This window comes from Agelaius phoeniceus, chromosome 5 (genome assembly GCF_051311805.1).
Source record: "Agelaius phoeniceus isolate bAgePho1 chromosome 5, bAgePho1.hap1, whole genome shotgun sequence".
Lineage (NCBI taxonomy): Eukaryota > Metazoa > Chordata > Aves > Passeriformes > Icteridae > Agelaius > Agelaius phoeniceus.
In genome coordinates, this window is record NC_135269.1 from 73164166 (window position 1) to 73191899 (window position 27734).

The window sequence follows — 27734 nt, forward strand, 5'->3', positions numbered from 1 at the left end:
ACTCACCTGTGGGTTTTCGTTCCGTTTTTAATTTCCCAGGGTCAGTTTGACTTCACCCTTAATTTTGTATGGATTTTCGGAGGAGCTTTCTCCTTCTCCGGAGTCACGGAGGTGCGGCCATTCGCCTCCCGCCCTTGACGTTGTGATACACATCCCCCACAGAGATCTATGTTTCTTATATTATATTATTATTATTAATTATTATTATTATTATGTAATAAATTTATAAGAAAGCTCCACCTGGTCCTGTGGTCGCTCAGATCCCGCGGTGGTCCCGGCCCTACGCAGGGGGGGACAACGGGAGCCCCCAAGGGACAGAGCCCCGTGGGTGGATTTTGGGGTGTTTCTGGCTGAATTTTGGGGTGTCCCCGTTGAATTTTGGGGTGTCACTGAATGAGTTTTGGGGTATTCCTGGTTGAATTTTGGGGTGTTCCTGGATGAGTTTTGGGAGGTCCCCAGTTGAATTTTGGGGTTTTTCCAGCTGAATTTTGGGGTGTCCCTGCGTGAAATTTGGGGTGCCCCGGGTGAATTTTGGAGTGTCCCTGGCTGAATTTTGGGGTGTCCCTGGCTGAATTTTGGGGTGTTCTCAGTTGAATTTTAGGAAGTCCCGGCTGAATTTTTTTGAGGTGCCCCAGTTTAATTTTGGGATCTTCCCAGCTGAAATTTGAGGTGCCCCTCAAATTTTGGGGTAAATGAATTTTGGGTAGGATGGGAGGGATGGATTTTGGGGTGTCCCTGGGTGAGATTTGGGGTGTCCCAGGCTGAGCTTTGGGGTGTCCCTGGGTGAGATTTGGGGTGTCCTGGCTCTCACAGGTGCCACACCAATGGCTTGAAGCCACTGTCCCCAATGTCACACCCCCATCAGGTCCCGGCCACCCGCTGGTGTCCCCAGGGCCAGGGCAGGGGGGGACACTCGTGGGGCACGGCCAAGGGACAAAGGGACAGGGAAGGGGCTGGGGGTCCCCACTTTTCTGGGTGTCCCCAACTCACCTGAATGTCCCCAACTCATCTGGGTGTCCCCAACTCATCTGGGTGTCCGCCCTGCCCTGGATGTCCCCAGGAGTGTCCCAGCAGTGTCCCCACCCCCAACACTGACCCCAACACTGTCCCCAACAACTGTCACAGCAATGTCCCCAACAGTGTCCCCAGCACTGTCCTGAGCAGTGTCCCAGCAGTGTCCCCAGCCCTGTTCCAGCAGTGTCTCAGCCCTGTCCCAGCCCTGTCCCAGCCCTGTCCCCACCCCTGTCCCCACCCCTGTCCCCAGGACTGTCCCCAGCTCACACCAAGCATATATTTTATTGAAAGACCAAGTGGGTGACAACGGCGTGGGGACAGCCGGGGTGGCACAGTGGCTCGGGGGCTCCTCTGGCTGCTGAGTACAGATAAATACCGGGACATCGAGCGGGTGGCGATATAGTCACGATAGCGCTGGGCGACAGGGCCGAAGCGAGGGACCACCAGGCACAGCAGTGAGGAGGGGGCGGCCCCGGGACCCCCCCGGGGCCCGAGCTCGGTGGCGGGGGCGGGGGGGTGGGGACAGCCGGGGACACCGACACGAGGGGCAGCACACCCGGGGCGGGGGGGGCGGCTCTGGGGGATCCCCGTTCCTTTGGGGGGGCAGCGCGGATTTGGGGGTGCGCGGAGATGCCCCCTCCCCTCCCCCGAGCTGCCCCCGGACCCCCCCCCCCGGACCCCCCCGTGCCCCCAAAGCCGCGGGCCCGCTGCCCCCCGGGCTGGCCGTGCTCATGCAGGGGGGGCTGCTCGGGCCGGGCCACCCCCCCGCTGGGCTGTGTCACCCCCCGAGGGGACCCCCGGACCCCCGAGAGATGGGGGGGGGCGTGCGGGGGGGGCGCGGGGGGGCCAGAGACTCTGGGGGTCACACAGAGAATCCCTGGGGGTCACACAGGGTCCCTGGGGGTCACACCGAGTCCCTGGGGTGACACAGAGTCCCTGGGGTGACACTGAGTCCCTAAGGGTCACACAGAGAATCCCTGGGGTCCCACAGAGGCCCTAAGGGTGACACAGAGTCCCTGGGGACGATGCAGAATCCCTGGGGTGACACCGAGTCCCTAAGAGTGACACCGAGTCCCTGGCGGGGTGGCCCCGGGTGCCGGGGGTGGCCCCGGGTGCCGGGGGTGGCAGGGACCCTACTCCAGGTAGATGTCCTCTGTGGGGCAGGCGTACTCCAGGTGCTCCTGGTAATATTCCTGAAACGCTCGGCTGGGGGGGCAGGGATGGGGAGGGGGGGTCAGCGACGGGAGGGGGCACAGAGCGGCACCCCCAGACCCACTGAGACCCTGAAACAGGGGGCTGGGACCCCCAGAGCTGGACCCCGGGACCCACAGCACCCCCAAACCTGCCACAGCCAGACCCCAGCTCCCACAGCCCCCCCCAAACCTGGCACAGCCAGACCCACAGCCCCCCCAAACATGGCACAGCCAGACCCCAGCTCCCACAGCCCCCCCAAAGCTGGCACAGCCGGACCCACAGCCCCCCCTGACCTGGCACAACCAGACCCCAGCACCCACAGCCCCCCAAAGCTGGCACAGCCAGACCCACAGCCCCCCCCAAACATGGCAGAGCCATACCCACAGCCCCCCCAGACCCCCAAACCTGGCACAGCCAGACTTAAAACCCACCCAGACCCCCAGAGCTGGCACAGCCAGACCCCGGCACCCACAGGAGCCCCAAACCTGGCACAGCCGGACCCACAGCCCCCCCAAAGCTGGCACAGCCAGACCCCGGCACCCACAGCCCCACAGCACCCCCAGTCTCTTGGCACACAGAGCCCCCGTTCCCAACCCTCAGCACCCCAAAACTCCTGCACCCCCTGATCCCAGCCCCAGCACAGCCAGACCCCCCCTGCCCCCCAAAACGCTGCACCCAGACCCCAATGCCCTGACACCCCAATCCCTGGCACCCCAATCCCTGGCACCCAAACCCCAATCCCTGGCACCCAGATCCCCCAAAACCTCCAGCCCCAGCACCCGTGCCTGCCCCCCGTGCCCCCCATGCCCCTCATGTCTCCAGTGCCCCCCAGTGTCCCTGTGCCCCCCATGTCCCCTGTACCCCACGGTGTCCCCGTGTCCCCTGTGTCCCCCATGTCCTCTGTGTCCCCTGTACCCCCCATATCCCCATAACCCCCATATGCCCCATGCCCCCAGCCCCATGTCCTGCCCCCCATGTCCCCTGTACCCCACAGTGTACCCGTGTCCCCCATGTCCCCTTTACCCCCTGTAGCCCCGGTGTCCCCATGTGCCCATGCCCCCCATGTCCCCTGTGTCCCCCATGTCCCCCGTACCCCCTGTGTGCCCCCAGCCCCATGCCCTGCCCCCGTGCCCCTGTACCCCCCTCACCCCCTGCCCCCATGTCCCCCATGTCATCTACACTCCCTGTACCCCCCGTGTCCCCTGTACCCCCCATGTCCCTTGTACCCCTGCTGTGTCCCGGTGTCCCTGTGTCCCCTGTGCCACTCATGTCCCTCATGACCCCAGTGCCCCCCGTGTACCCGTACCCCCCATAACCCCCATGCCCCCAGCCCCATCCCAGTCACCCCATGTCCCCTGTGTCCCCTGTAGCCCCGGTGTCCCCCATGTCCCCCATGTCCCCTGTACCCCCCATACCTCCCATGTCCCCTGTGCCACTCATGTCCCCCGGTGTCCCCTGTACCCCCCGTTTCCCCCATGTCCCCCATGTCCCCTGTACCCCCCATGTCCCCCATGTCCCCTGTACCCCCCGCGTCCCCCATGTCCCCCATGTCCCCTGTACCCCCCATGTCGCCCATGTCGCCCATGTCCCCTGTACCCCCCGTGTGCCCCGGTGTCCCCTGTCCCCCTGGTGTCCCGGTGCCGTACCCGACACACTCGGCCACGTGTCTCATGGACTCCTGTGACACGAACACGTGGCAGGCGAAGCGGCTCAGCACCGGGTGCTTGGTGATGAACCCGAAATAGCTGCGGGTGTGGGGGGCACGGGCTCAGGGGGGCGCCCCCAAACCTGCCCCGGGCGGGCTCTGCCAGGGGACACCCCCAGAGCCCCGGGACAGCCACCCCAGGGACACTGGGGTGGGCAGGGGGCTCTGGGGTGGCACCTGGGGTGGGGGTCACTTGGGGTGTCCCTAAATGCAATGAGGGTCCCTTGGGGCGCCTGGGTAGGGTGGGGGTCACTTGGGGTGTCCCTAAATGCAATGAGGGTCCCTTGGGGCGCCTGGGTAGGGTGGGGGTTCCTGGGGGTGCCCCTGGCAGGGTGGGCGTCCCTTGGGGTGCCCCTGAATGGGGTGAGGGTCTCCTAGGGTGCCCCTGGCAGTGTGGGGGTCCCTGGGGATGCCCCTATATGGGGTGAGGGTCCTTTAGGGTGCTCCTGGGTAGGGTGAGGGTCCCTTGGGGTGTCCCTGGATGGGGTGGGGGTCCCTTGGGGTACCCCTGGCAGTGTGGGGGTGTCCATTGGGGTGTCCCTAAGTGTGGTGAGGATCCATTGGGGTGCTCCTGGATGGGATGAGGGCCCTTTGGGGTGTCCCTGGGTAGAGTAAGGGGTCCCCTAGGGCATCCCTAGCAGAGTGGGGTCCCTTGGGGTGTCCCTGGATGGGGTGGGGATCCCTTGGGGTGTCCCTGGGTGGGGTGGGGGTTCCTTGGGGTGTCATTAGTTGGGTAAGGATCCATTGGAGTGCTCCTGGCAGGGTGAGGGTCCCCTAGGGTGCCCCTGGGCAGGGTGGGGGTCCCTCAGGGTGCCCCTGGGGGCAGGGGGGGCTCACCAGCTGTTCCGGGGGTGGCACCCACAGAAGGAGATGTTCTTCATCTGGAAGAAGTGGCTGCAGCGCTCGAACTGCGGCGGGACAGGGGCACAGGAGGGGCTGGGTCAGGCCTGGGGGCCCAGAGCCCCCCAGAATCCGTGCCCCCCCCTCAGCATCGGCCCCCAAACCCACAGCCCTGCAGCCTGCACCTGCCAGGCACCCCCAAATCTGCTCCACTCACCTCCAGACCCCTGAGCCCCCCCAAAACCCACCCCCCACATTCCTCCTGTCCTGATCACCCCCAAACCCCTGAGCCCCTCATTACGTCCTTGCCCCCCAAACTCAGACCCCCAAAGCCCTGACCTCGTGGTCACCTCCAAATCTGAGCCCCTCATCACCCCCCAAACCCACCCCCACATTCCTCACCTCCCCATCACCCCAAAACTCTCTGTTGCCCCCCCAAACCCACACCCCTGAGCCCCTCTCCTCCGTGTCCCTCCAAACCCAGACCCCTGTCCCTTCCTGTCCCCCCAAACCCAGACCCCTGTCCCCCCCATGTCCCCCCCAAACCCAGACCCTTGTCCCCCTCCTGGTCCCCCCAAATCCAGAGCCCTGTGCCCCCCTGTCCCCCCTAAACCCAGACCCCTGTGCCCTCTGTGTCCCCAAACCCAAACCCCTGTCCCCCCCTGTCACCCCAAACCCAGACCCCTGTCCCCTCCTGTACCCCCCAAACCCAGACCCCTGTCCCCTCAGTGTCCCTGCAAACCCAGACCCTTGTCCCCTCCTCTATCCCCAAACCCAGACCCCTCTCCCCTCGGTGTCCCCCCAAACCCAGACCCCTGTCCTCTCTGTGTCCCCGTCCCCAAACCCAAACCCCTGTCCCCCCCTGGTCCCCCCAAACCCAGACCCCTGTCCCCTCAGTGTCCCCCCAAACTCAGACCCCTGTCCCTTCCATGTCCCCAAACCCAGAGCCCTGTCCCCTCCTGTCCCCTCAAACCCAGAGCCCTGTCCCCTCCTCTATGCCCAAACCCAGAGCCCTGTCCCCTTGGTGTCCCCCCCAAACCCAGAGCCCTGTCCCCCCCATCTCCCCAAACCCAGACCCCTGTCCCCTCCTGGTCCCTAAACCCAGAGCCCTGTCCCCTCAGTGTCCCCCCAAACCCAGAGCCCTGTCCCCCCTGTCCCCCCGGTGTCCCCCCGGTGTCCCCCCTGTCCCCCGGTGCCTGACCTCGTGCTCGGGGCTGTACTCGGTGACGGTCAGGATGAGTTTGATGCCCTGCAGTGTCACCTCCAGGTCACAGCTGGCCGGGGGCCGCAGGTGCACCGTCAGCTTCCGCGTGGTGGCGATCTGGGACAGCGGGGAATGGCAGCAAAGGGAAAATTATAAAATATTTAAAAGAGATTGTGACAGGGAGCCCTGTGGGGTCAAGGCTGGGGCCTGCTCCCTCTGAAAAGCACGGCTCAGCAACAGCTCCCAAGTTCCCATGCCAAATTTATTATTATTTATTAACTATTAATTTATTATTATTATTATTATTATTATTATTATTATTATTATTATTATTATTATTATTATTATTATTATTAATAATGTTAATGTTAATATTATTAACTTTTCATATGATTAACTGAATTTTATTATTGACTTTTCATATTATTAACTGACTTTCATATTATTTTTATTATTACTGCTGTTATTGCTGTTGTTATTGTTGTTGCTATTATTATCTGACTTCATCTAATCAACGGTTTATTGTTATTATTATTATTATTATTATTATTATTATTATTATTATTATTAACTTTTCATATTATTAACTGAATTTTCATATTATAGAATTTTCATATTATTAATTGATTTCATATTATTATTATTATTACTGCTGTTATTGCTGTTATTATTATTATTATCTGACTTTTCATATTATTATTAGCAGACCTCTATTATTATTATTATCTGACTTTTCATCTAATCAACGGTATATTATTATTATTATTATTATTATTATCCTTATCATTATCATCATCATCATCATTATTATTATACTTTTCATATTATCAACTGACTTTTCATATCATTATTATTATCACCAACTGACTTTTCATTCTCAAGATTGTTTCGCCATCTCGAGAATGAAAAGTCAGTCAATAACAATTTATTTATTCCTGGGTAGAAAACAGGCTGTGCCTCTAATAAGAAGAGATCTGTTCCATGAGAATGAGCAGAAAAGGCGTGGAAATGGACTAAAAATAAAGAAGTTTGACAGATATGTGAAATAGTGATGAACTGAGTGTGTGTTGTTAATTACAATTAGATCTGACAATAATAATAATATCATCCTAATCATATCATATCACATCATATCATATCAATCATATCATATCACATTGTATATTATATAATTATTCTATATATTTATATAATTACTCTATACTATATATGTTTGTGTTTAGATAATATTATTTATATTATTTAATAATATTGTTATTTATATGACATTAATTGTATTATTTATTACTATTTCAATTATTTATATTATAAATATAGAATCTATTTTATGTATTAATATATTATATATAACATTTAATAGATAATATTACAATTAATAATTATAGCATATAATAATTTGTCTAATTAATATATAATTAACACTATAATATATTTATAATATTTATACTATACTTTTATTATTATTTTATATAATAATTATTATATTATTATATAGTTATAATTATTATATAATAATATAATACAATGATATTGCTTTAACATAATTTAATAATTATGGTATGTTTATTTTATCTATAATCATAATATAAATTATATTATATTATATTGTATTGTATTATATTACATTATATTATATTATATTATATTATATTATATTATATTATATTATATATTATAGTATACATAATCGATTTTATAATATTAATTATTAAATATACAATAATCAACGTATACTAATAAAAATACCTTCTGATAATGCCATCAAATATGAGCTGTGCCATAGAAAACACAAACCCAGGTTTTCTGCCCAAAGGAGCGGGTCCGGCCGTTTTTGGCCCGCTCGCTCACCTTCTGCATGGCCGCGCAGAGGATGCCGTTGCCCTGGTGGTACGGGACCTCCACGGAGCCCAGGAACTGCACGTTGAACCGCTCCACCCAGCACGGGTTCCGCTTCAGGCCTGCGGCACGGCGGGGCAGCGTGAGGAGCCGCGGAATCGGGGATCGCGGAACGGCGGGACGCGGGGATTGCGGGATCACGGGGGCACACGGGATCGGGGAATCATGGAATCGGGGATCGCGGAACGGCGGGACGCGGGGATTGCGGGATCACGGGGGCACACGGGATCGGGGAATCACACAATCAGGGATCAGGGAACGGCGGGATGCGGGGATTGCGGGATCACGGGGGCACACGGGATCGGGGAATCGCGGAATTAGGGAATTACAGAATGGCGGCATGTGGGGATTGTGGGATCACAGGGACACACGGGATCGGGGAATCGCGGAATCGCGGATCGCGGAACGGCGGAATGTGGGGATTGCGGGATCACGGGGACACACGGGATCGGGGAACTGCGGAATCACACAGAATCAGGGAATCACACAATCAGGGAATTACGGAATGGCGGAATCTCGGGATTATGGAATCACGGAGTCACACAGAATCAGGGAATCACACAATCAGGGAATCACGGAACGGCGGGACGTGGGGATTGCGGGATCACGGAGTCACACAGGATCGGGGAATCACAGAATCGGGAATTACAGAATGGCGGGATGTCGGGATTATGGAATCACAGAGTCACACAGAATTGGGGAATCACACAATCAGGGAATTACGGAACGGCGGAATCTCAGGATTATGGAATCACGGAGTCACACAGAATCGGGGAATCACACAATCACAGAATCAGGGGATCACACAGAAACAGGGAATCACACAGAACCAGGGAATCACACAATCACGGAGTCATGGAATCACACAATCACACAGCATCATGGATTCACAGAATCAGGGAATCACACAATCATAGAATCACACAGAATCAGGGAATCATGGAATCTCAGGATCACAGGATCATGGAATCATGGAATCACACAGAATCACACAGTCAGAGAATCGCAGGATCACACACAATCAGGGAATCATGGAATCACGCAATCAAACAATCATAAAGAATCACACAATCAATCACACAGGATCACAGAGGATCACAGAGGATCTCACAGAATCTCACTGAACCACACACAATCACACAGCATCACAGAATCACACAGTCAGGGAATCAAGAGAATCACACAGTCAATCACACAGTCAATCACACAATCACACAGTCAATCACACAATCACACAATCAATCACACAGTCAGTCACACAGAATCACACAATCACACAATCACAGAATCCCTGGCTTGTGAGAGACCCTCAAGGCCATGGAGTCCAGCCCAGCCCCTGGCCCCCAGTGCCACATCCAGGCTGTCAAACACACCCAGGGATGGGGACTGCACCACCTCCCCGGGCAGCCATTGCAGAACTTGATCCCCCTTGCTGGAAAAGCTTTTTCCTGCTCTCCAACCTGGATTTCCCTTGGCACAGCTCGAGGCTGTGTGCTCTGGCTGTGTCAGTGCTGCTGGAGAAAGAGCCCAAGGGCAGCTGAGCACAGGCACCTTTCAGGAGCTGCAGAGAGCGATGGGGGCAGCCCTGAGTCTCCTTTGCTGCAGGCTGAGCACCCCCAGCTCCCTCAGGGGCTCCTCTCAGGCTTTGTGTTCCCAGCCCCTCTCCAGCCTCGCTGCCCTCTGGCCCTGCTCAGTGTCCCCAGGCCCTTCCCAGGCTGAGGGGCCAGAGCTGGGCACAGCCCTGGAGCTGAGCCCTCCCTGTGCCCAGGGCAGGGCACAGTGACCTCCCTGCTGTGCTGCCCTCACTGCTGACACTGCCAGGGCACAGTGACCTCCCTGCTGTGCTGCCCCTCACTGCTGACACTGCCAGGGCACAGTGACCTCCCTGCTGTGCTGCCCCTCATTCCTGACACTGCCAGGGCACAGTGACCTCCCTGCTGTGCTGCCCCTCGTTCCTGACACTGCCAGGGCACAGTGACCTCCCTGCTGTGCTGCCCCTCACTGCTGACACTGCCAGGGCACAGTGACCTCCCTGCTGTGCTGCCCCTCATCCTGACACTGCCAGGGCACAGTGACCTCCCTGCTGTGCTGCCCTCACTGCTGACACTGCCAGGGCACAGTGACCTCCCTGCTGTGCTGCCCTCACTGCTGACACTGCCAGGGCACAGTGACCTCCCTGCTGTGCTGCCCCTCATCCCTGACACTGCCAGGGCACAGTGACCTCCCTGCTGTGCTGCCCTCACTGCTGACACTGCCAGGGCACAGTGACCTCCCTGCTGTGCTGCCCTCACTGCTGACACTGCCAGGGCACAGTGACCTCCCTGCTGTGCTGCCCCTCACTGCTGACACTGCCAGGGCACAGTGACCTCCCTGCTGTGCTGCCCTCACTGCTGACACTGCCAGGGCACAGTGACCTCCCTGCTGTGCTGCCCTCACTGCTGACACTGCCAGGGCACAGTGACCTCCCTGCTGTGCTGCCCTCATCCCTGACACTGCCAGGGCACAGTGACCTCCCTGCTGTGCTGCCCTCACTGCTGACACTGCCAGGGCACAGTGACCTCCCTGCTGTGCTGCCCCTCATCCCTGACACTGCCAGGGCACAGTGACCTCCCTGCTGTGCTGCCCTCACTGCTGACACTGCCAGGGCACAGTGACCTCCCTGCTGTGCTGCCCCTCACTGCTGACACTGCCAGGGCACAGTGACCTCCCTGCTGTGCTGCCCCTCACTGCTGACACTGCCAGGTGCCATTGGCTCCTTGGCCACCAGGGCACACCAGGGCTCCTGTCCTGCTGCCCACCAGGTCCCTCTGTGCCTGGCACTGCCCCGGCCACCCCGACCCCAGCCCAGAGCCAGGCTGGGGCTGTCAGCGTCACTGGGCCCTGAACTTGAGCCAGCCATGGGCCCTGCTGGCCAAGAGGGCCATGGAAGCCATTGGCAGGCACTGTTCTGTACTAACTTCTGCAAATTATTGTAATTTAGTAACGTTTGTAATCTCTGTTTAAATTATATAGATTATTTATTCTATGTTAATTTTACAGATTATTTATTCTATATTAATTTATACATTATTTATTTTTATATTATATTTAAATTACATATTACTTAAATATTTGTATATTTTACATAGTATTTACATATTATTTATTCTTTATACATTATTTATATTTATAGTTATTAAATTTATATATAATTATTTATTTTATATAGAAAGTAATTTATATTATATTATATAAAATATATGTATATATATCTTTTAATATATTGTAATATATTATTTATCCTATATTAACTTTAAAAAATTATTTTAATTTAGGACGGTTGATAATCTCTTTTTAAATAATTTATATTACTTATTCTATATTAGCTTTATAAATTTATTCTATATTAACTTATACATTATTTTATATTATATATAAATTATTTATACATTTATATATTTTATATAGTGTTTACATATTATTTATTATTAATATATATTGATATTTTATATATAATAAATGTATATATTATTATTTATTATTAAATGTTGATATATATTTTAATATATTATTTATCCTATATTAACTTTTGAAAATTATTTTAATTTAGTACAGTTGATAATCTCTTTTTAAATAATATATATTACTTATTCTATATTAACTTTATAAATTATTAATTCTATATTAACATATATATTATTTATTTACATATTATATATATCAATTACTATTGACATTATATATTATATAACTTATATATTATTTCTATATTAATATATTCTATATTATTTATATATTATTTATTCTTTATATATTTTTATATATTTTATGTAGATTACATTTTTATATTATATATTTTATTTATTTTCTAAGATACTATTTATTATATATTAACTTTTGTAAATTATTTTAATATAATTAAAATTTGCAATCTCTTTTTAAATATAATAAATTATTAAATCTCTTTTTAACTACTTTTGATATAATTTTATATAATTTGTCATTTTTTATATAATTTCTCAGCCTTTTGTGGTCAAAACCCTAATCCCTGTGTAGATTGTATATTTTGGTGTGATAAATATATATCATTGTTTCAAATAATAAATTATATATAAGCATATATTATAGATAGATATATTCATTTAAAGTGTAATTATTTTAAATTTTGTTTTCACAAAATATTAATATAGAAGCTACGTGCTGTGTGCTGTAACATTAACTTTCACAACAGTAATTTTAGTTATGAACTACTAACTAATGCTTTTATTTTTGGAACTAACTGACAGTAGTGTGCGAGTAACCCAGATAAGTTTGTGAAAATAACTAAAACTCTCTGTGTGATCAAATAACATTAAAAAAACCACACAGATAATACGGGAAAAAAAGATGTAAAGAAGATTTCTGCCACTGACCCTTCAACTATCAATAACTCCCCGTTTGTTGTGAAGAATTACATACACATTGGGAAAAAATAGCATAAACATTGTCCAAAAATGCCATTCACCACTCCCAAAAATCAAATATTCACCATTGCACGACAGGTCAGGGGTGGAACCAAACTAAAAAGTGCCCAAAGGATGTAAAAGAACTCAAAAACGTTTAAATATGTATAAGCCTCATAAATAGGTATGCAATCAATGCAATATAAATAATATATAATTTATAAATAATATAAAATTTATATATTATATAGAAATAAATAATGTATAAGTTAATATAGAATAAATAAAGTCAATATAGAAAATCAATATAGAAAAAAATCCATATAGAAAGAACATCAGTATAGAAAAATAAGTATGGAAGTAATAGAAATAAATTTGGAAATAAATATAGAGATAAATATAGAGATAAATATAGAAATAAATATAGAGATAAATATAGAGATAAATATTGAAAAATCAATATAGAAAGAAAATCAATATAGAAAAATCAATATAGAAATAATAGAAATAAATATAGAAATAAATATGGAAATAAATATAGAGATAAATGTAGAGATACATATAGTAATAAATATAGAAAAATAAGTGTAGAAATATAAATCTAGAAATAAATAGAGAAATGAAATTGGAAATAAATATAGAAAAATAAATATAGGAAAATAAAATCTAGAAATAAATCTGGAAAGAAAATTTATATAGAAAAATAAATCTAGAAATAATAGAAATAAATATAGAAATAAATAACAACAAATCAATATAGAAAGAAAATCAATATAGAAAAATAAATATGGAAATAAAAGAAATAAATCTAGAAATAAATCTAGAAATAAATATGGAAATAAATATAGAGATAAATGTAGAGATAAATATAGAAATAAATCTAGAAATAATAGAAATAAATCTAGAAATAAATAACAATAAATCAATATAGAAAGAAAATCAATATAGAAAAATAAATATGGAAATAAAAGAAATAAAAGAAATAAATAATAGAAATAAATATGGAAATAAATATAGAAAAATAAATCTAGAAATAAATAACAATAAATCAATATAGAAAGAAAATCAATATAGAAAAATAAATATGGAAATAAAGGAAATAAATAATAGAAATAAATATGGAAATAAATATAGAAAAATAAATATAGAAAAATAAATACAGAAAAAGAAAAATTATTATAATAAAGCAGTGTGACCAAGCTACGGCCGCACCCCCAACGCTTTTATCACTCATGAAAAATTAAAGACGCTAAAGAGCAGAGTTGGTTTCCCCCAGAGAGGGCCCCCCACGCCCCCAGCCCCCTCCCCGTCCCGGGGTCCCTGTGCTCGTACCGACGGCGTCGCGGGCCTGCCCCACCACCTCGTGGGCGTAGAAGGCGGGGAAGATGCCGCGCTCGCCCGTGCGCATGTTGTAGCCCCGGTACCAGTAATCGTCCTCCTCCAGCTCCACCAGGATGGGGTCGTCCACGTCCAGCTCCAGCTCGTCCTCGTGCCGCGGGATGAACCTGGGGGGACACGCAGGGGGACGTGGGCAGCCCCAAAGTCACGGCTCTGACCTCGTGGGCAGCCCCAGAGTCACGGCTCTGACCTCGTGGGCAGCCCCAAAGTCATGGCTCTGACCTCGTGGGCAGCCCCAAAGTCACGGCTCTGACCTCGTGGGCAGCCCCAAAGTCACGGCTCTGACCTCATGAGCAGCCCCAGCGTCACGGCTCTGACCTCGTGGGCAGCCCCAGCGTCACGGCTCTGACCTCATGAGCAGCCCCAAAGTCACGGCTCTGACCTCGTGGGCAGCCCCAAAGTCACGGCTCTGACCTCGTGGGCAGCCCCAGAGTCACTGCCACGATGTCCTGGTCATCCCAAAGCCACTGCCCTGAGCTCCTGGTCAGCCCAAAGTCACAGCTTGGCACCCTCAGGTCACCAGCTCCCCAATGCCACTGCCCGGATCTGGTCAGCTCCAAAGCCATGGCTCAGCACCATTCAGATCACATCATCCCCCAAAGTCACTGCCCCGAGCTCCTGGTCAGCCCAAAGTCACTGTCCTGACCTCATGGTCAGCCCCAAAGCCACTGCCACGATGTTCTGGTCAGCCCCAAAGCCACTGCCTTGCCCTCCTGGTCAGCTCCAAACTCACAGCCCTGCCCTCCTGGTCAGCCCAAACTCACTGCCCTGACCTTGTGGTTAGCTCCAAACTCACATCCCTGAACTCCTAGTCAGCCCCAAAGCCACAGCTCAGCACCCCAAAGCCACTGCCCTGATCTACTGTTCAGCCTTAAATCCACACCCCTGGCCTCCTGGTCAGCCCCAAATTCACTGCCCTGACCTCCTGGTCAGCTCCAAAGCCATGGCTCAGCACCCCTCAGATCACCATCACTCCCCAAAGCCACTGCCATGACCTCCAGGTCAGCCTCAAATTCACAGCTCTGACCTCCTGGACAGCCCCAAAGCCAGAGCCCTGATCTTCTCATCACCCCTAAAGCAACTCCTCTTGGCCATTCACCAAAAATCCACCCCGCTACACCCCTGACCTGGGCACCCCCAAACCTAAACCCACACCCCTTCCCCTCCTGGGCACCCCCAAACCCAAACCCACACCCCTTCCCCTCCTGGGCACCCCCAAACCCACACTCCTTCCCCTCCTGGGCACCCCCAAACCCCCAGTTCTGCCCCCCTCATCACCTCCTCACCCCCCATGCTCAGATGCCACCCCGATATTGTGGTCACCCCCAAACCCTGTGGCAGCTGTGGGGTGCCTGTCCTGGGAGAGACAACACCCCCAAACCCAGGGACAGCCACTCTAGCAGCAGGCAGGGGGCCCTGGGGTGGCACTGCAGGGTCCTGGGTGTCCCCAGCAGGGGCTGGGGGTCCCTTGGGTGTCACCTGGGGTGGCCTCACCTGAAGACAGCGCGGTGGGTCTGCTCCCGCTCCTCCCCGTTCACCATGCAGGAGAACAGCCCGAAGGACTCTGTGCCTGTGGGGACAGCAATGCCAGGGACACGGGGACAGCTGCCACCCCCACGGGGACACCCCCACCCATGTCCCTGAGGGGCACTCGAGGGGTCAGAACCCTCCTGGGGGTCCCACCTGGGCCCTGCCCAGCAGAGCAGGGCTGGGGACCCCTGTGGTCACTGTGAGCCTGCCCTGTCTCCCATGACATGTCACGACATGCCGTGACATCCCAGATGTATCGTGACATATCGTGACATGACATGGCACACGGGAATGGTGCCAGGGACAGGACAGGGAGGGCAGCTGGTGTGAGAAGAGCCAGGACAGCATGGCACATGTCATGACATCCCGGGACATATCATGACATCCCAGAACGCCATGACATGCCGTGACATGTCGTGACATGCCACAACAGAGTACACGGGAATGGCTGGAGAAGGACACAGAGGACAGCCGGAGTGCCAGGGTCACCCAGACCAGCCCAGGACACCATGACATGCCGTGACACATCACGACATGACACCGCCACTTACTGGAGGAGCGCGAGGTGCTGTTGACAAAGACGTTGAGGAACTTCTTGGAGAACTGCAGGTCGGCCTCGGGGGACGAGTCCTCGGAGGAGCTGCGCACGTCGGGGGCCACCAGCCCGTCCCCAAAGGCCACCTCGTCGTCGCAGGCCCTCAGGATGTCGCTGTCGTCGCTGAGCACGGACGTGCAGCGCCGCAGGCTGACCAGCTCCAGCTGCGTGTGCTCGTCCACCACCAGCGTGTACTTGACCGAGTCGTAGGCCAGCGACTCGTCCAGCGCCGGCGGCTCCGGCGGCACCGGCGCCTCCCCGGCCGGGCTGCCCCGGCGCGAGGCCACCAGGGCCGGCTCGGCCTCCTCCAAGGCCATGGTGAAGCCGCGGTTGGTCTTGGCCGTGGACACGTCCAGCGCGGCAGGGTCGGCGTCGGGCGCTAACCGGACGTCGTCAATCATGGAGTCGGCCTCCAGCACGCCCGAGTCCAGGTCCCCGTCGAGGGCCCAGCGCCGGGGGCTGGCGGGGCGGCGATCCCCGCCGGTGACGGTGGGCTCGGCGCCGGGGGACGCCCGTGGGAGCGAGGCCGGGCAGCAGCCCAGGGTGGCCAGGACCTCAGAGGCGTCCAGGCGGCCAAGGGCGACGGGGCGGCCAGGGCACACGGGCGCGATGGTGTCGTTGGTGGGGTTGCTGAGGAACAGGAAGGGCCCCGGCTCCTCGGCCGGCGGCTCCGGTGGCGGCTCCGCGGCCGCGTGCTCGGCCTCGGCCAGGGAGCTGCGCAGCGTCTCCATGTCCACCAGCTCGATGGCGCCGCGCTGGCACCGCGCCCCCGGGGCCGTGTCTGCCAGCGCCGCCGGCGAGTCCCGCGGGCCCGGCTCCTCGTCCAGCGCCTCGCTCAGGATCTCGGGCTCCAGGTCGGAGGCCGGTGAGATGGTGTCGCACAGCGAGTGGCTGTTCTGGAAGCACTCGTCCGGGCACTTGATGGGGTACGAGCCCTCCGAGATCATCTTGTTCACCAGGTTGCTGAGCAGCCACGGCGAGTCCGAGTCCTCGCTCAGGTCAGGCTCCGACTCCGAGTCGGAGTCGTACTCGCTGTTGTCCTCTTCGTCTGCCTCGGGCATCAGCTTGGGCCCCACGGGCAGGTAGAAGGAGCGGCGGATGCTCTCCAGGCTGTGGTCGGGGTCGATCTTCAGGTCCAGGGGGCTGGCGCTGGACACGTCGGTCTGGCCCTCGGGCGCGGGGCCGTCGGCCGGGTCCAGGCTGTCGTAGTAGGCGTCCATCTTCAGCTCGGCCAGGCTCTCCCTCCTGAGCACGCCATGCTCTGGCGGGCCCATCTCTGCCGGCTCCTCCTCGTCCTCCTTGCCCTTGTCGAGCAGCAGCGAGTCCTTGATGCCCAGCAGGCCGGGCGCCTCCAGCTCGGGCTCCAGCTCGCCCTCGGAGCCGGGCGAGCTGGCCTCCTCGATGGAGTTGGTCAGGTGGGACGAGCGGCCGCTGCTGCTGTCGCTGCTGAGGTCCAGCTCGGTCTCCGAGATGGACGAGATCATGTTGCTGACCAGGCGCCCGCCGGCGAAAGCCGCCTCGAGCTCCCCGTCCACGTCCGAGTCAGAGCCGGGCGAGCTGAGCTCTTCCCCGCGCCGCCCGCCGGGCAGGAAGGGCTTGGCCGTGCGGCTCGTGAGGTCGGCCTCGATGCCCGGGTCCGAGGAGGGCGAGGTGGTCTCCGAGGAGCCCGAGGGGTGGCCGCGCACGCTGGCGGCCCGGCCGGACTGGGGGCCCTCCCCGTCGGAGCTGAGCGGCTCCGCGGGAGCCCCGTCCCGCTCCGGCCGGGGGGGCCGCGGCTGCGGCTGCGGGCGGGGGGACCCCGGGCTGCCGCCGCCCTGGGGCTGCGTGGGGGCCTGGGGGGCGGCCTGGGGCGGGGGGGCGGCCTCGGGGGCGCCGGGGGGAGCCGCGGGCCCTGTTGGAGAGAGACAGGGGTGAGGCGGGGGCGGCTGGCGGGGGCGCGGCGGGGAGAGCGGAGCTCGGAGCGCAGCGGAGATGAGGTTCATGTTAAAATCGGGCGCGGCTCTCGGGGGCGATGGGTTACCATGTGCCAGGGACTCGGGGCTGTTGCCTTGCGAGTCCAGGGGGGAGGGCGGCAGCGAGGGGGGAGCCCCCCCGGGGCCCGGCGGGCTCTCCAGGCAGGGTCCGTCCAGGATGCAGGCGTGGGGGGACGAGTGTCCTGCGGGGAGGGCGACACGGAGCCGGCGTCACCCCGCGGGGCGGCCGCGAGAGCCGGCAGCACACCCGCGTTGGCACAGCCCCACGGTCACAGCCCCATTGTCACACCTGCATTGTCACACCCGCATTGTCACACTCACATTGGCACAGCCCCACTGTCACATGCCCGCTGTCACAGCCCCACTGTAACACCTGTATTGTCACACCTGCACTGTCACACCTGCGTTGTCACAGCCCCACTGTCACAGCCCCGTTGTCACAGCCCAAATGTCACACCCGCATTGTTACAGCCCCTCTGCCACACCGCCATTGTCACAGCCCCATTGTCACACCTGCGCTGGCACAGCCCCACTGTCAAAGCCCAAATGTCACACCTGCTTTGTCACAGTCCCTCTGTCACCTCGCCACTGTCACAGCCTCACTGTCACACCTGCATTGTCACAGCCCCGCTGTCACCCTGCCACTGACATAGCCCCTGTGGCACCCCACCATTGTCACAGCCCCACTGGCACATGCCTGCTGTCACAGCCCCACTGTCACCATGCCATTGTCACAGCCCTGCTGTCACCGTGCCATTGTCACAGCCTCACTGTCACCGTGCCACTATCACAGCCCCACTGTCACCATGCCATTGTCACAGCCCTGCTGTCACCGTGCCACTGTCACAGCCTCACTGTCACCGTGCCATTGTCACAGCCCCACTGTCACGCTGCCACCACGCTCACCGGTGTGTGAGGAAGAGGAGGAGGAGGAGGAGTGCAGCAGCGCATCCTGCCAGCTGGGGCGTGGCGCGGGCGGGGCGAAGCCGCCGTTGTTGTTCAGGGAATCCTGCGGGGACAGCGGGGCCGAGGGGATCAGTGGGGACCCCCCAACACCGGGAGCGCTCGGGGACTCTGGGGGACACCAGGATGGGGAGAGGGAATGGGAGATGGGGATAAGGGGGATGTGGGAATGGGGATGGGGATATGGGGGATGTGGGATATGGGATATGGGAATGGGAGATGGGGGATGGGGATATGGGAATGTGGGAATGGGAGATGGGGATAAGGGGGATATGGGAATGGGAGATGGGGGATGGGGATATGGGAATGTGGGAATGGGGGATGGGGATATGGGGGATGTGGGATATGGGGGAATGGGTTCTAGGGGGGACAGGGATGGGAATGGGTGCAGGAGGGGACAGGGATGGGGGGACATCCCTGGGATGGGGAATGGGAATGGGGGATGTGGGAATGGATCCTAGCGGGGACAGGGATGGGGGTACAGGAGGGGGTGTTGGGGTGGGGATGGTTCCGGGGGTGTCACAGGGAGGGCTCGGAGGTGCCTGGCACCCCCCACGCCACGTGCGCGGGTTTATCCGGATTAGGGCCACCGCATCCCCGCATCCCCTGCCCGGCCAGAGCGCGCCAGGGGCCGGGCATGGCATTGCACAGCATGGCACGGGTGGCACGGTGCCCACCCCGGGGACAAACCCAGCAGCGGCGCTGACCGCGGCACAGCCGTGAGGGACCCCAGGAGCAGCAGGGCCCCAGCCCGCAGGGGTGTGCGGAGCGCCCGGGGTGCTCGGGAATGTCGCGCCGGCAGCTGCAGCAGGATTAGTCCCGCCGGGAAGCACGGGCAGCGCTAATCCCGGCACATCCCAGCACATCCCGGCGGGAGCAGGGATTAGGGAGCACGGCCGGGGCCATGGGGAACCAACCGGGGTGGCCCTGACGGGGACTGGGGTGGGCACCGAGGGGACAGGGAGATGGAAATGGGGGGGTGACAGGGATGGGGGAATGGGAATGGGGAGATGGGAATGGGGGATGTGGGAAAGGGGAGGGATGGGAATGGGGGATGTGGGAATGGGAAGGGGAGATGGGAATGGGGGATGTGGGAATGGGAAGGGGAGATGGGAATGGGGGATGTGGGAATGGGAAGGGGAGATGGGAATGGGGATGTGGGAATGGGGAGATGGGGATGGGTCCTAGCAGGGACAGGGATGGGAATGGGTGCTAGGAGGAATGAGAATGGGTGCAGGAGGGACAGGGATGGGAGGGGATGGGAGTGGGTGACAAAGGGGATGAGGACAGGCGCTGGAGGGGACAGGGATGGGGGACACGTTGTGGGAGGACAGGTGAAGGGTGGTGGAAGGGTTAAAGATGGGGTACAAGGGATGGGGGGACAGGGATGTGCTCGGGGAACACAGGGATGGCTGCAGGGGGACAGGGACACAGGGCCCAAGGACCAGGATGTCACCTCCTCCCGGGACCCCGCGATGGGGCAGATCCAGGGGCCCCACCCGCCCCTCCAAGAGATGACGGAGCCTCGCGGGGACCCCTGGGCTCTGTCCCCTCTCGGTGACCGCCGCCCCCCGGAGCCCCCCCAGCCCGGCAGCGCGGGGCCCTCCCGGGAAAAGGGCGGGGGGCCCGAAATTCCCGAGGGCCCGCGGTTCCCTGGCAACGCCGGCGGCTGCAGCCGCTCCGCACGGCGCTTCCCACACACTGCGGCGGCGCCTGCGCCGCGACACGGGGACATCCCTGCGGCGACACGGCTGGGGAGACACCCCCGGGGAGCCCCGAGCCCGGCAAAAGGGGGGACACGGCGTGGGGGTGGGCACCGGGGACGGAGAACCTCGGGAGGGAGGGGACAGTGACCTCAGGGGGAGGGGACAGTGACCACAGAAGGGAAGGGACACAGACCCTGGGGAGAGATGGGGACAGAGACCCCAGGGGGGATGGGGACACAGACCCTGGGGAGAGATGGGGACAATGACCACAGAAGGGAGGGGACAGTGACCGCAGGGAGAGGGGACAGTGACCCGGGGGGGATGGGGACAGTGACTACAGGGAGAGGGGACAGTGACCCCAAGGGGGAATGGGGACACAGACCCCAGGGGATGGGGACAGTGAACCCAGGGGGAATGGGGACAGTGACCACGGAAGGGAAGGGACAGTGACCAGGGAGGGAGGGACAGTGACCTCAGGGGGGAAGGGACACAGACCCCGGGGGGAAGGGGACAGTGACCCCGGGGGAAGGGGACACCTGCAGCCAGCCCGGCCTCACCTGGGTGCCCGGGGCCGTCAGGTTGAGGGTGGTGGGGCGGTGCTTCTGCGTCTCCTCCAGGGCGGGCGAGGGGATGGGCGAGGCCGAGGGGGACGGCGGCGCCTCCAGCTCGTTGCCTTCCTCCTCCTCCTCTTCCTCGTCGTCGTCGTCGTCGTTGTCGTCGATCATCTCGAACTCCTGGAAGTCGTCCTGGAAGGTGCACACGGGGTGCGGCTGCTCCCCGCGCTCCAGCACCAGGCAGTCCTGCGGGTGGCACCGTGTCAGGGACAAGGGGACAGCCGCGGGCCACCCTCCCTGCCACCGAGGGGTGGCGGCGTCCCCAGTCCCCGCTGGGGCGTCCTAAAGGGGACAAGGGACCCCCGGCTCGCCTCCTTTGCCTCAGCACCCACAGAGCCACCAAAGCCACCGCTGCGGGTGAGTGGCGGCAGCCCGGTGTCCCCACAGCCCCCGCGGTGTCCCCAAGGGCCACCAGGCTCCTGCACCTTCTCGTAGTGGTCCGAGTCGTAGTTGAGGCCGATGCCGCAGTCGTCCGTGATCTCCGACAGGTCCTCGTCATCAAACTCCTCCAGGCTGATGTCCTGGGGGGGCCTGGGGACACAGGGGACACAGCTCAGCGACAGAGCAGCCAGGCCCTCTTCCGTCAGAGCAGAGTGGCACCATGGGGACACAGGGGACACAGCTCAGTGACAGAGCAGCCAGGCCCTCGTGGCAGCATGAGAGCAGAGTGGCACCACGGGGACATCCGTCCGTGTATGGGTGACACTCTCAGTATGGGAGCACCAGGGATATGGCACCAGGACACTGTCACCCCTGGGTGCCACACGGACATGGAACCAGGACACTGTCACCCCTGGGTGCTGGCACAGGACAGACAGAGGGACATGTGTCCATAGCACAGGGACATGGCACCAAACCCTGTCACCTCTGGGTGCCACATGGATATGTCACCATAACCTGTCACCCCTTGATGCCAGCACAGGACAACTACAGGGACACGTCACCATAACACAGGGACATGGCACCAAACCCTGTCACCTCTGGGTGCCAACACCAAGAGAACCACAAGGACATGTCACTACAACCGTGTCACCTCTGGTACCACATGGACATCACCATAACCCTGTCACCCCTGGCACCAGAATGGGACAACCACAGGGACATGTCACCATAACACAAGGACATGGCACCACAGCCCTGTCACCTCTGGCTGCCAGGTGGACATGGCACCACAGCCCTGTCACCTCTGGGTGCTGGCACAGGATAACCACGGGGACATGTCACCATAACACAAGGACATGGCACCACAGCCCTGTCACCTCTGGGTGCTGGCACAGGACAAACACAGGGACATGTCACCATAACACAGGGACATGACACCAAACCCTGTTATCCCTGGTGCCACATGGACATGTCACCATAACCCTGTCATCCTTTAGTGCTGGCATGGGACAACCACAGGAACATGTCACCATAACACAGGAACATGTCACCATAACACAGGGACATGTCACCATAACACAGGGACATGTCACCATAACACAGGGACATGGTACCACAGCCCTGTCCCCCCTGGGTGCCAGATGGACATGGCACCAAACCCCTGTCATCTCCGGGTGCCACACGGACGTGGCACCAAACCCTGTCCCCCCTGGGCGCTGGCACAGGCGAGCCACGGGCACACGTCACCCAGGGCTGTCACCACGCGGTGGCACCGGCTGGGCGGAGGTGCCGAGGCCACCGCATGTCCCAAATTCCTGTCCCCGCAGAATCCCCGGAGCCGAGGTGGGGAGGGGACGGTCACCAGGTCTGGGGTGACCTGTGCTGCTGGGGGGGTGACAGCGGCACGGCTGGGGGTGACAAAGGCTGTGACACCCCGAGGGGCCCTGAGCGCATTCCCAGGGAACGGGGGTGCCATGGAAACCAGCGGCTCCTGCGGGAACAACGGAACCGAGAGAAATCCCCAAATCCTGAAATCCCAAAATCCCAGCAGGGTTTGGGGCTGGAAAACAGAAACTGGGGGTTTGAGGGGGCTCAGTGAGGGGGGAGATACAGCCTGGGTGCCACTGGGACCCTCTGGTCACCTTCCATGGGGCTGGGGACACCCAGGGCCCCCCATTCTGGTCCCAAGGGTATGTGGCAGTGCCTGGCTGCCACTGAGACCCTCTGGTCACCCTCCGTGGGGCTGGGGACACACGGGACCACCCCCAGGGGTGTGTGGCAGCAGCCAGGTGCCAGCAGGACCCTCTGCCAACTCCCCTGGGGTTGGGGACACACAGGACTCTCAGCTGGTCCCCAGGGGGAGGTGGCAGCACCCAGGTGGCAGCAGAACCCTTTTTCCATGGGGTTGGGGACACCCAGGACCCCCCAGCTTGTCCCCAGCGGGGTGTGGCAGCACCAGGGCACCAGTGGGACCCTGTGCCCACCCTCTGTGGGGCTGGGGACACCCAGGGTCCCCCAGCAGCACCTGGACATCAGTGAGACCCTCTGGTCACCCTCCGTGGGGCTGGGGACACCCAGGGTCCCCCATTCCAGTCCCAAGGGTATATGGCAGTGCCTGGCTGCCACTGGGACCCTGTGCCCACCCTCCATGGGGTTGGGGACACCCAGAGCCCCCATTCTGGTCCCAAGGGTGCCTGGGTGCCACTGGGACCCTGTGTCCCCCCCCCGGTGGGCTCGGGCAGGTGCGGGGGCTCAGCCCGCAGGGTGGCAGCAGGGTCAGACCCCAAAGGGGACCCAGGGCTGTCCCCTGTCCCCCCCGCGGTGCAGCCGCTGCCGATTCCCTGGCAGGAAGATTCCCCTAATCCCATAATTCCCAGAAGTAGGGCACGGCCGCGCCGAATCCGCGCAGATTTGGGGCAAAAGCGGCAGAAACGGAGCCGGGGCCGGGGCTGCGGCGGGAGCGGGGCTGAGCGGGGCCCCAAAGGACACAGGGGACAGGGGAGCCCTGGGCTGGGGGGTGAAGGGTCCCGGGGTGTTGGGGAGCGCAGCCTTTTGGGGTGCAGAGCCCTGGGGTGCTGGGATGGGAAGTCCTTTGGGGTGCAGAGCCCTGGCGTGTAGGGGAACAGAAACGTTGGGGTTCAGAAACCTTTGGGGTGCCGAGCTATGGGATGTGGAAGTGCAGAACCCTTTGGGGTTCAGAACCCTCTGGGATTTCAGGGTGCCAAACTCTGGGGTGTTGGGGCGCAGAGCCCCGGGCTGTTGGGGAGCAGAAAGGTTTTGGTGTGCAGAACCTTTTTGGGATATTGGGGCACAAATCCTGTTGGATTGTAGGGACCAGAGCCTGGGCCATTGGGGAACAGAGTCCTGGGGTTTTGGGGGGCAGATCCTGTTGGATTAAAGGTCAGAGCCTGGGGTATTGGGGAACAGAGCCCCGGGGTTTTGGGGTGCAGAACCCCAGGACGTCAGGGAGCAGAACCCTGAGGTGTTGGGGTGCAGAGCTCTTTAGGGTGCAGAGCCCAGGATGTTGGGGTGCAGGGCCCTTTGGGGCACAGAGACCTGATTTGTTGGGGAGCAGAGCCCCAGAATGCTGAGGAGCAGAGTCTTGGGGTGTCAGGGAGCAGAGACTTTTGGGGTGCAGGGCCCAGGGGTGTCAGGGACCAGAGTCCTGGGATATTGGGGTGCAGAACCCAGGATGTCAGGGTAGAGATCCCAGGATGCTGGGGAGCAGAGCCCTATGGGGTGCAGAACCTTACGGGGTGTAAAACCATCTCCACAACCCCACAGAATATTGGGGGCTGCCCCCCTGCAGGACCCTCTGCTGTCCCCGGGCTCTTAGGGGGTCCTGTGGGCACAGAGGGGGACAGGGACAGCGGGGCTGAGTCCTACTGGGGTGGGGACCTCGGGGTCCCCTCCTGCACCCCACCCTCAGTGGGGGAGAAACTCCTGATCCTGGCTGGGGGACACGGGAATGGGATGGGATGGGATGGGATCCGTGGGATGGGATGGGGACACTGCAGTGGGGTGGGGACACTATGGTGGGCTGGGAATGGCACAGTGGATTGGGGTGGTCACAGTGGGATGGGAATGGCACAGTGGGATTGGGGTGGTCACAGTGGGATGGGGACACTGTGGTGGGATGGGGCGGATACAATGGGATAGGGGCACTGTGATGGGATGGAACCAGCAGTGAGAGCCCATCCAGCCCCACAATCCCGAGGGAGGGACCCCTCGGGGCCAGGCTGGGGCCAAAGGCAGCGCCCTGGCCATGGGTGCAGGAACACAGCACCAGGGATGAACAGCGGGAGCAAGGACAGTGCCCGTCCCCACCTTGGGGACACTCCCGGGACCGGCTGGCACTGAGGGAGCCGAGGGTGGGGACAAGGCCAGGGGGTCTCACCCAGCCCCGCACACACAGAGAGGATTGGGAAGGGCAGGACCAACCCCCCCCCCCCCCCTCCCCACAGCATCCCAGTGACCCCAATGCCGGGATGGGCCGGAGGGGACCCCAAAGGGGCCCAGCATCACCTGGCGGGGGGCAGGGGGCCAGGAGGGCTGGGCAGGGGCCAGCAGCGGTGCCAGCGCTGCCAGGGCCGGGAGGGCTGGGCAGGGGACGGCGGCGGTGCCAGCGCTGCCAGGGCCGGGCTCCCTCCCCGGGGAGTGCTGCCGGCGGCGCAGGCCCCGGGCGGGTGGAATTTCCTCATCGCTGCCAGCCCCGCTCCCTGCGCACCGCCCGGGGGAGCTCCGAGAGCCAGGACGGGACCCCAGAGCAGCCGGGAGGGGAAGGGACCCCCACAGTGGCCGGGAGGGGACCCCCACAGCGGCCCGGGACCCCTCCTGCTCTGTGCCCGCCCGCTCCCGGAGCCGGCTCTGACCCTGTGGTCATCCCAAACTGGGGACCGGGGTCTCCTGACTGGCACCTGGGGCTGCCACGGCCCGAGCGGGAGGTGGGAGCCTTCCCAAGGCCCGGCTGCGTGCGCGCCTGGAATTCCCTCATCGAGGGAGCATTCCCACATTGAGGGAGCATTCCCACCTCGGGCATTCATTCCCACATCCAGGGAGCATTCCCAGCCCATTCCGGCCTCTCCTCTCCGGCCAGGGGGTCTCACCCCACCGGGCTCCCCAAGCCGGGCTGGGCACCCCCTCCCTGCCCGCGGCTCCTTAGGGAAGGCACAGCCGGGTTCGGGTTCGGGTTCTCCCTCACCATTCCCGGCTGGATCTCGGCATGCTCGGGGAGCCCCAGGGAGCGGCCCCGGGTTTGGGATGGCTCCGGGCACAGCTCCCGCTCCCCGCACTGGGCCCGGCTGCCCCAGGGCCCGGCCCGGGGCCGAGCAGCCCCAGCGAGGCCGTGGCGTCCCCTCCCTGCGCCACCGCGGGCAGGGACACCCCAGGGTCCTGCTGCGCTGCGGCCCGGGAAGGGGACAGCCCGGCGACAGGGACATCCTGGGGACAGGGACATCCTGGGATGCTCAGAGAAGGGGACATCCTGGGGATGGGGACATCCTGGGGATGGGGATGCTGAGGGAAGGGGACATCCTGGGGCCAGGGACAGCCCAGAGAAGGGGAGCCCTGCCCAGCACAGGCCACCGCCACCCAAGGGCACGTCCCGCAGCCCCGCTGTCCCCTGCTCCTCTCTCCGCAGCTCCCGCATCCCCGGGGCCCTCCAGGTGCCCCTCACGGCCGCCTCCTGCCCTTCCCATTCCGCTGCCGGGCACCTCGGCCCCGCAGTGCGCCAGCCCGGCCCGCACCCCGACCCCGCACCCCGACCCCGCTCCCCGCGCCCAGCCAAGGTCAGGAGCGGGGCGGGCCCCGCCGCGTCCCCTCCCCGCGGGACCCCCGGCGGCCCTGCGGGAAGGTGACCGATCCCGAGGCCCCGGTGCGGCGTCCCGGCTGCGGGAACCCCCCCGGAATCCCCCCGGCATCCCCCCGGCCGCGCCGAGCCTCGGGGGGCGCTGAGCCCCCGCTCCCCCCGCTCCCGGGACCGGCCCCCCCATCCCCGTCCCCGTCCCCATCCCGGGGCCGCTGCGGCGCCTCGGGAGAGACAAAGAGGCGGCGGCGGCTCCTCCCGCAGCGGCCCCGGGATGCGGCGGCCCCGGAGGCCGGGGGGGGCTCCGGGCTCCGGGCCCCGGCCTGGGAAAGGGGACGGAGGGGACCCGCGCCCCCGCCCGCGGCGCTCCGGGGGCTGGATGGCGGCGCCGTTAATGCCGGGAAGGGCCGCGTTGGGGCGGGGGCCGGGAGGAGCCCCCCCGGTCCCGCATCCCAAGGTGAACGCACGGGCGGGGGGAGCGGCGGGCGGGGGGGCCGGGGTGCGGGCCCGGTGCAAGGGCGGCACGGCGGCAGGGGAAGGGCAGCGCGACCCCGCATCCCCCCCGCGCATCCCCCGCGCATCCCCCGCTCACCGGCAGCCGGGCGGGGAGAGCGAGTGGAAGGTGGAGAGCGAGAACATCTCGGCGCGATCCGCCATTTTCTCCGGCCGGGGCTGCGCCGGACTGCGGAGCTGCGGGAGCGGGGGGGGAGCGGCGGGAGGAGCTGCGGGAGCGGCGGGGGAGCGGCGGGGGGCGGGAGGAGCCGCGGGAAAGAACGGGGGGGGACGGGGGGCGGGAGGAGCTGCGGGAAAACGGGGGGAGAGGGGCGGGAGGAGCTGCGGGAGCCGCGGGGGGAGAGGGAGGAGCCGGGAGGGGCGGGGGCGGCGGGAGGGAGGGAGGGACGGGGAGGGGGTTATGGGATCGGGTGGGATGGGATGGGATGGGGTGGGATGGGGTGGGATGGGATGAGGGGCGGTCCAGGGGTCTAGAGAAGGAG

General features: G+C 58.5%; 1 protein-coding gene across 2 annotated transcripts; it reads right to left on the reverse strand.

Annotated features, from left to right (window-relative positions):
- Positions 1 to 1277: 1277 nt before the first annotated feature.
- Positions 1278 to 27489, reverse strand: MAPK8IP2 (mitogen-activated protein kinase 8 interacting protein 2). Of its 2 annotated transcripts, XM_077179322.1 has the most exons (13): positions 27332 to 27489; positions 21479 to 21584; positions 20997 to 21239; positions 18677 to 18779; positions 17818 to 17952; positions 15754 to 17688; positions 15167 to 15242; positions 13607 to 13779; positions 7806 to 7915; positions 5955 to 6074; positions 4751 to 4821; positions 3855 to 3953; positions 1278 to 2220 (listed from the first exon to the last, which is right to left on the reverse strand). In XM_077179322.1, exons 1-13 carry the CDS (start codon positions 27394 to 27396, stop codon positions 2148 to 2150), a joined length of 3309 nt encoding a protein of 1102 aa, XP_077035437.1. In that variant the 5' UTR covers positions 27397 to 27489; the 3' UTR covers positions 1278 to 2147. The 2 variants fall into 2 exon arrangements, with proteins under 2 accessions (XP_077035437.1, XP_054487193.2); XM_054631218.2 differs by having other exon boundaries at positions 15754 to 17952.
- Between the last annotated feature and the right edge of the window lie 245 nt (positions 27490 to 27734).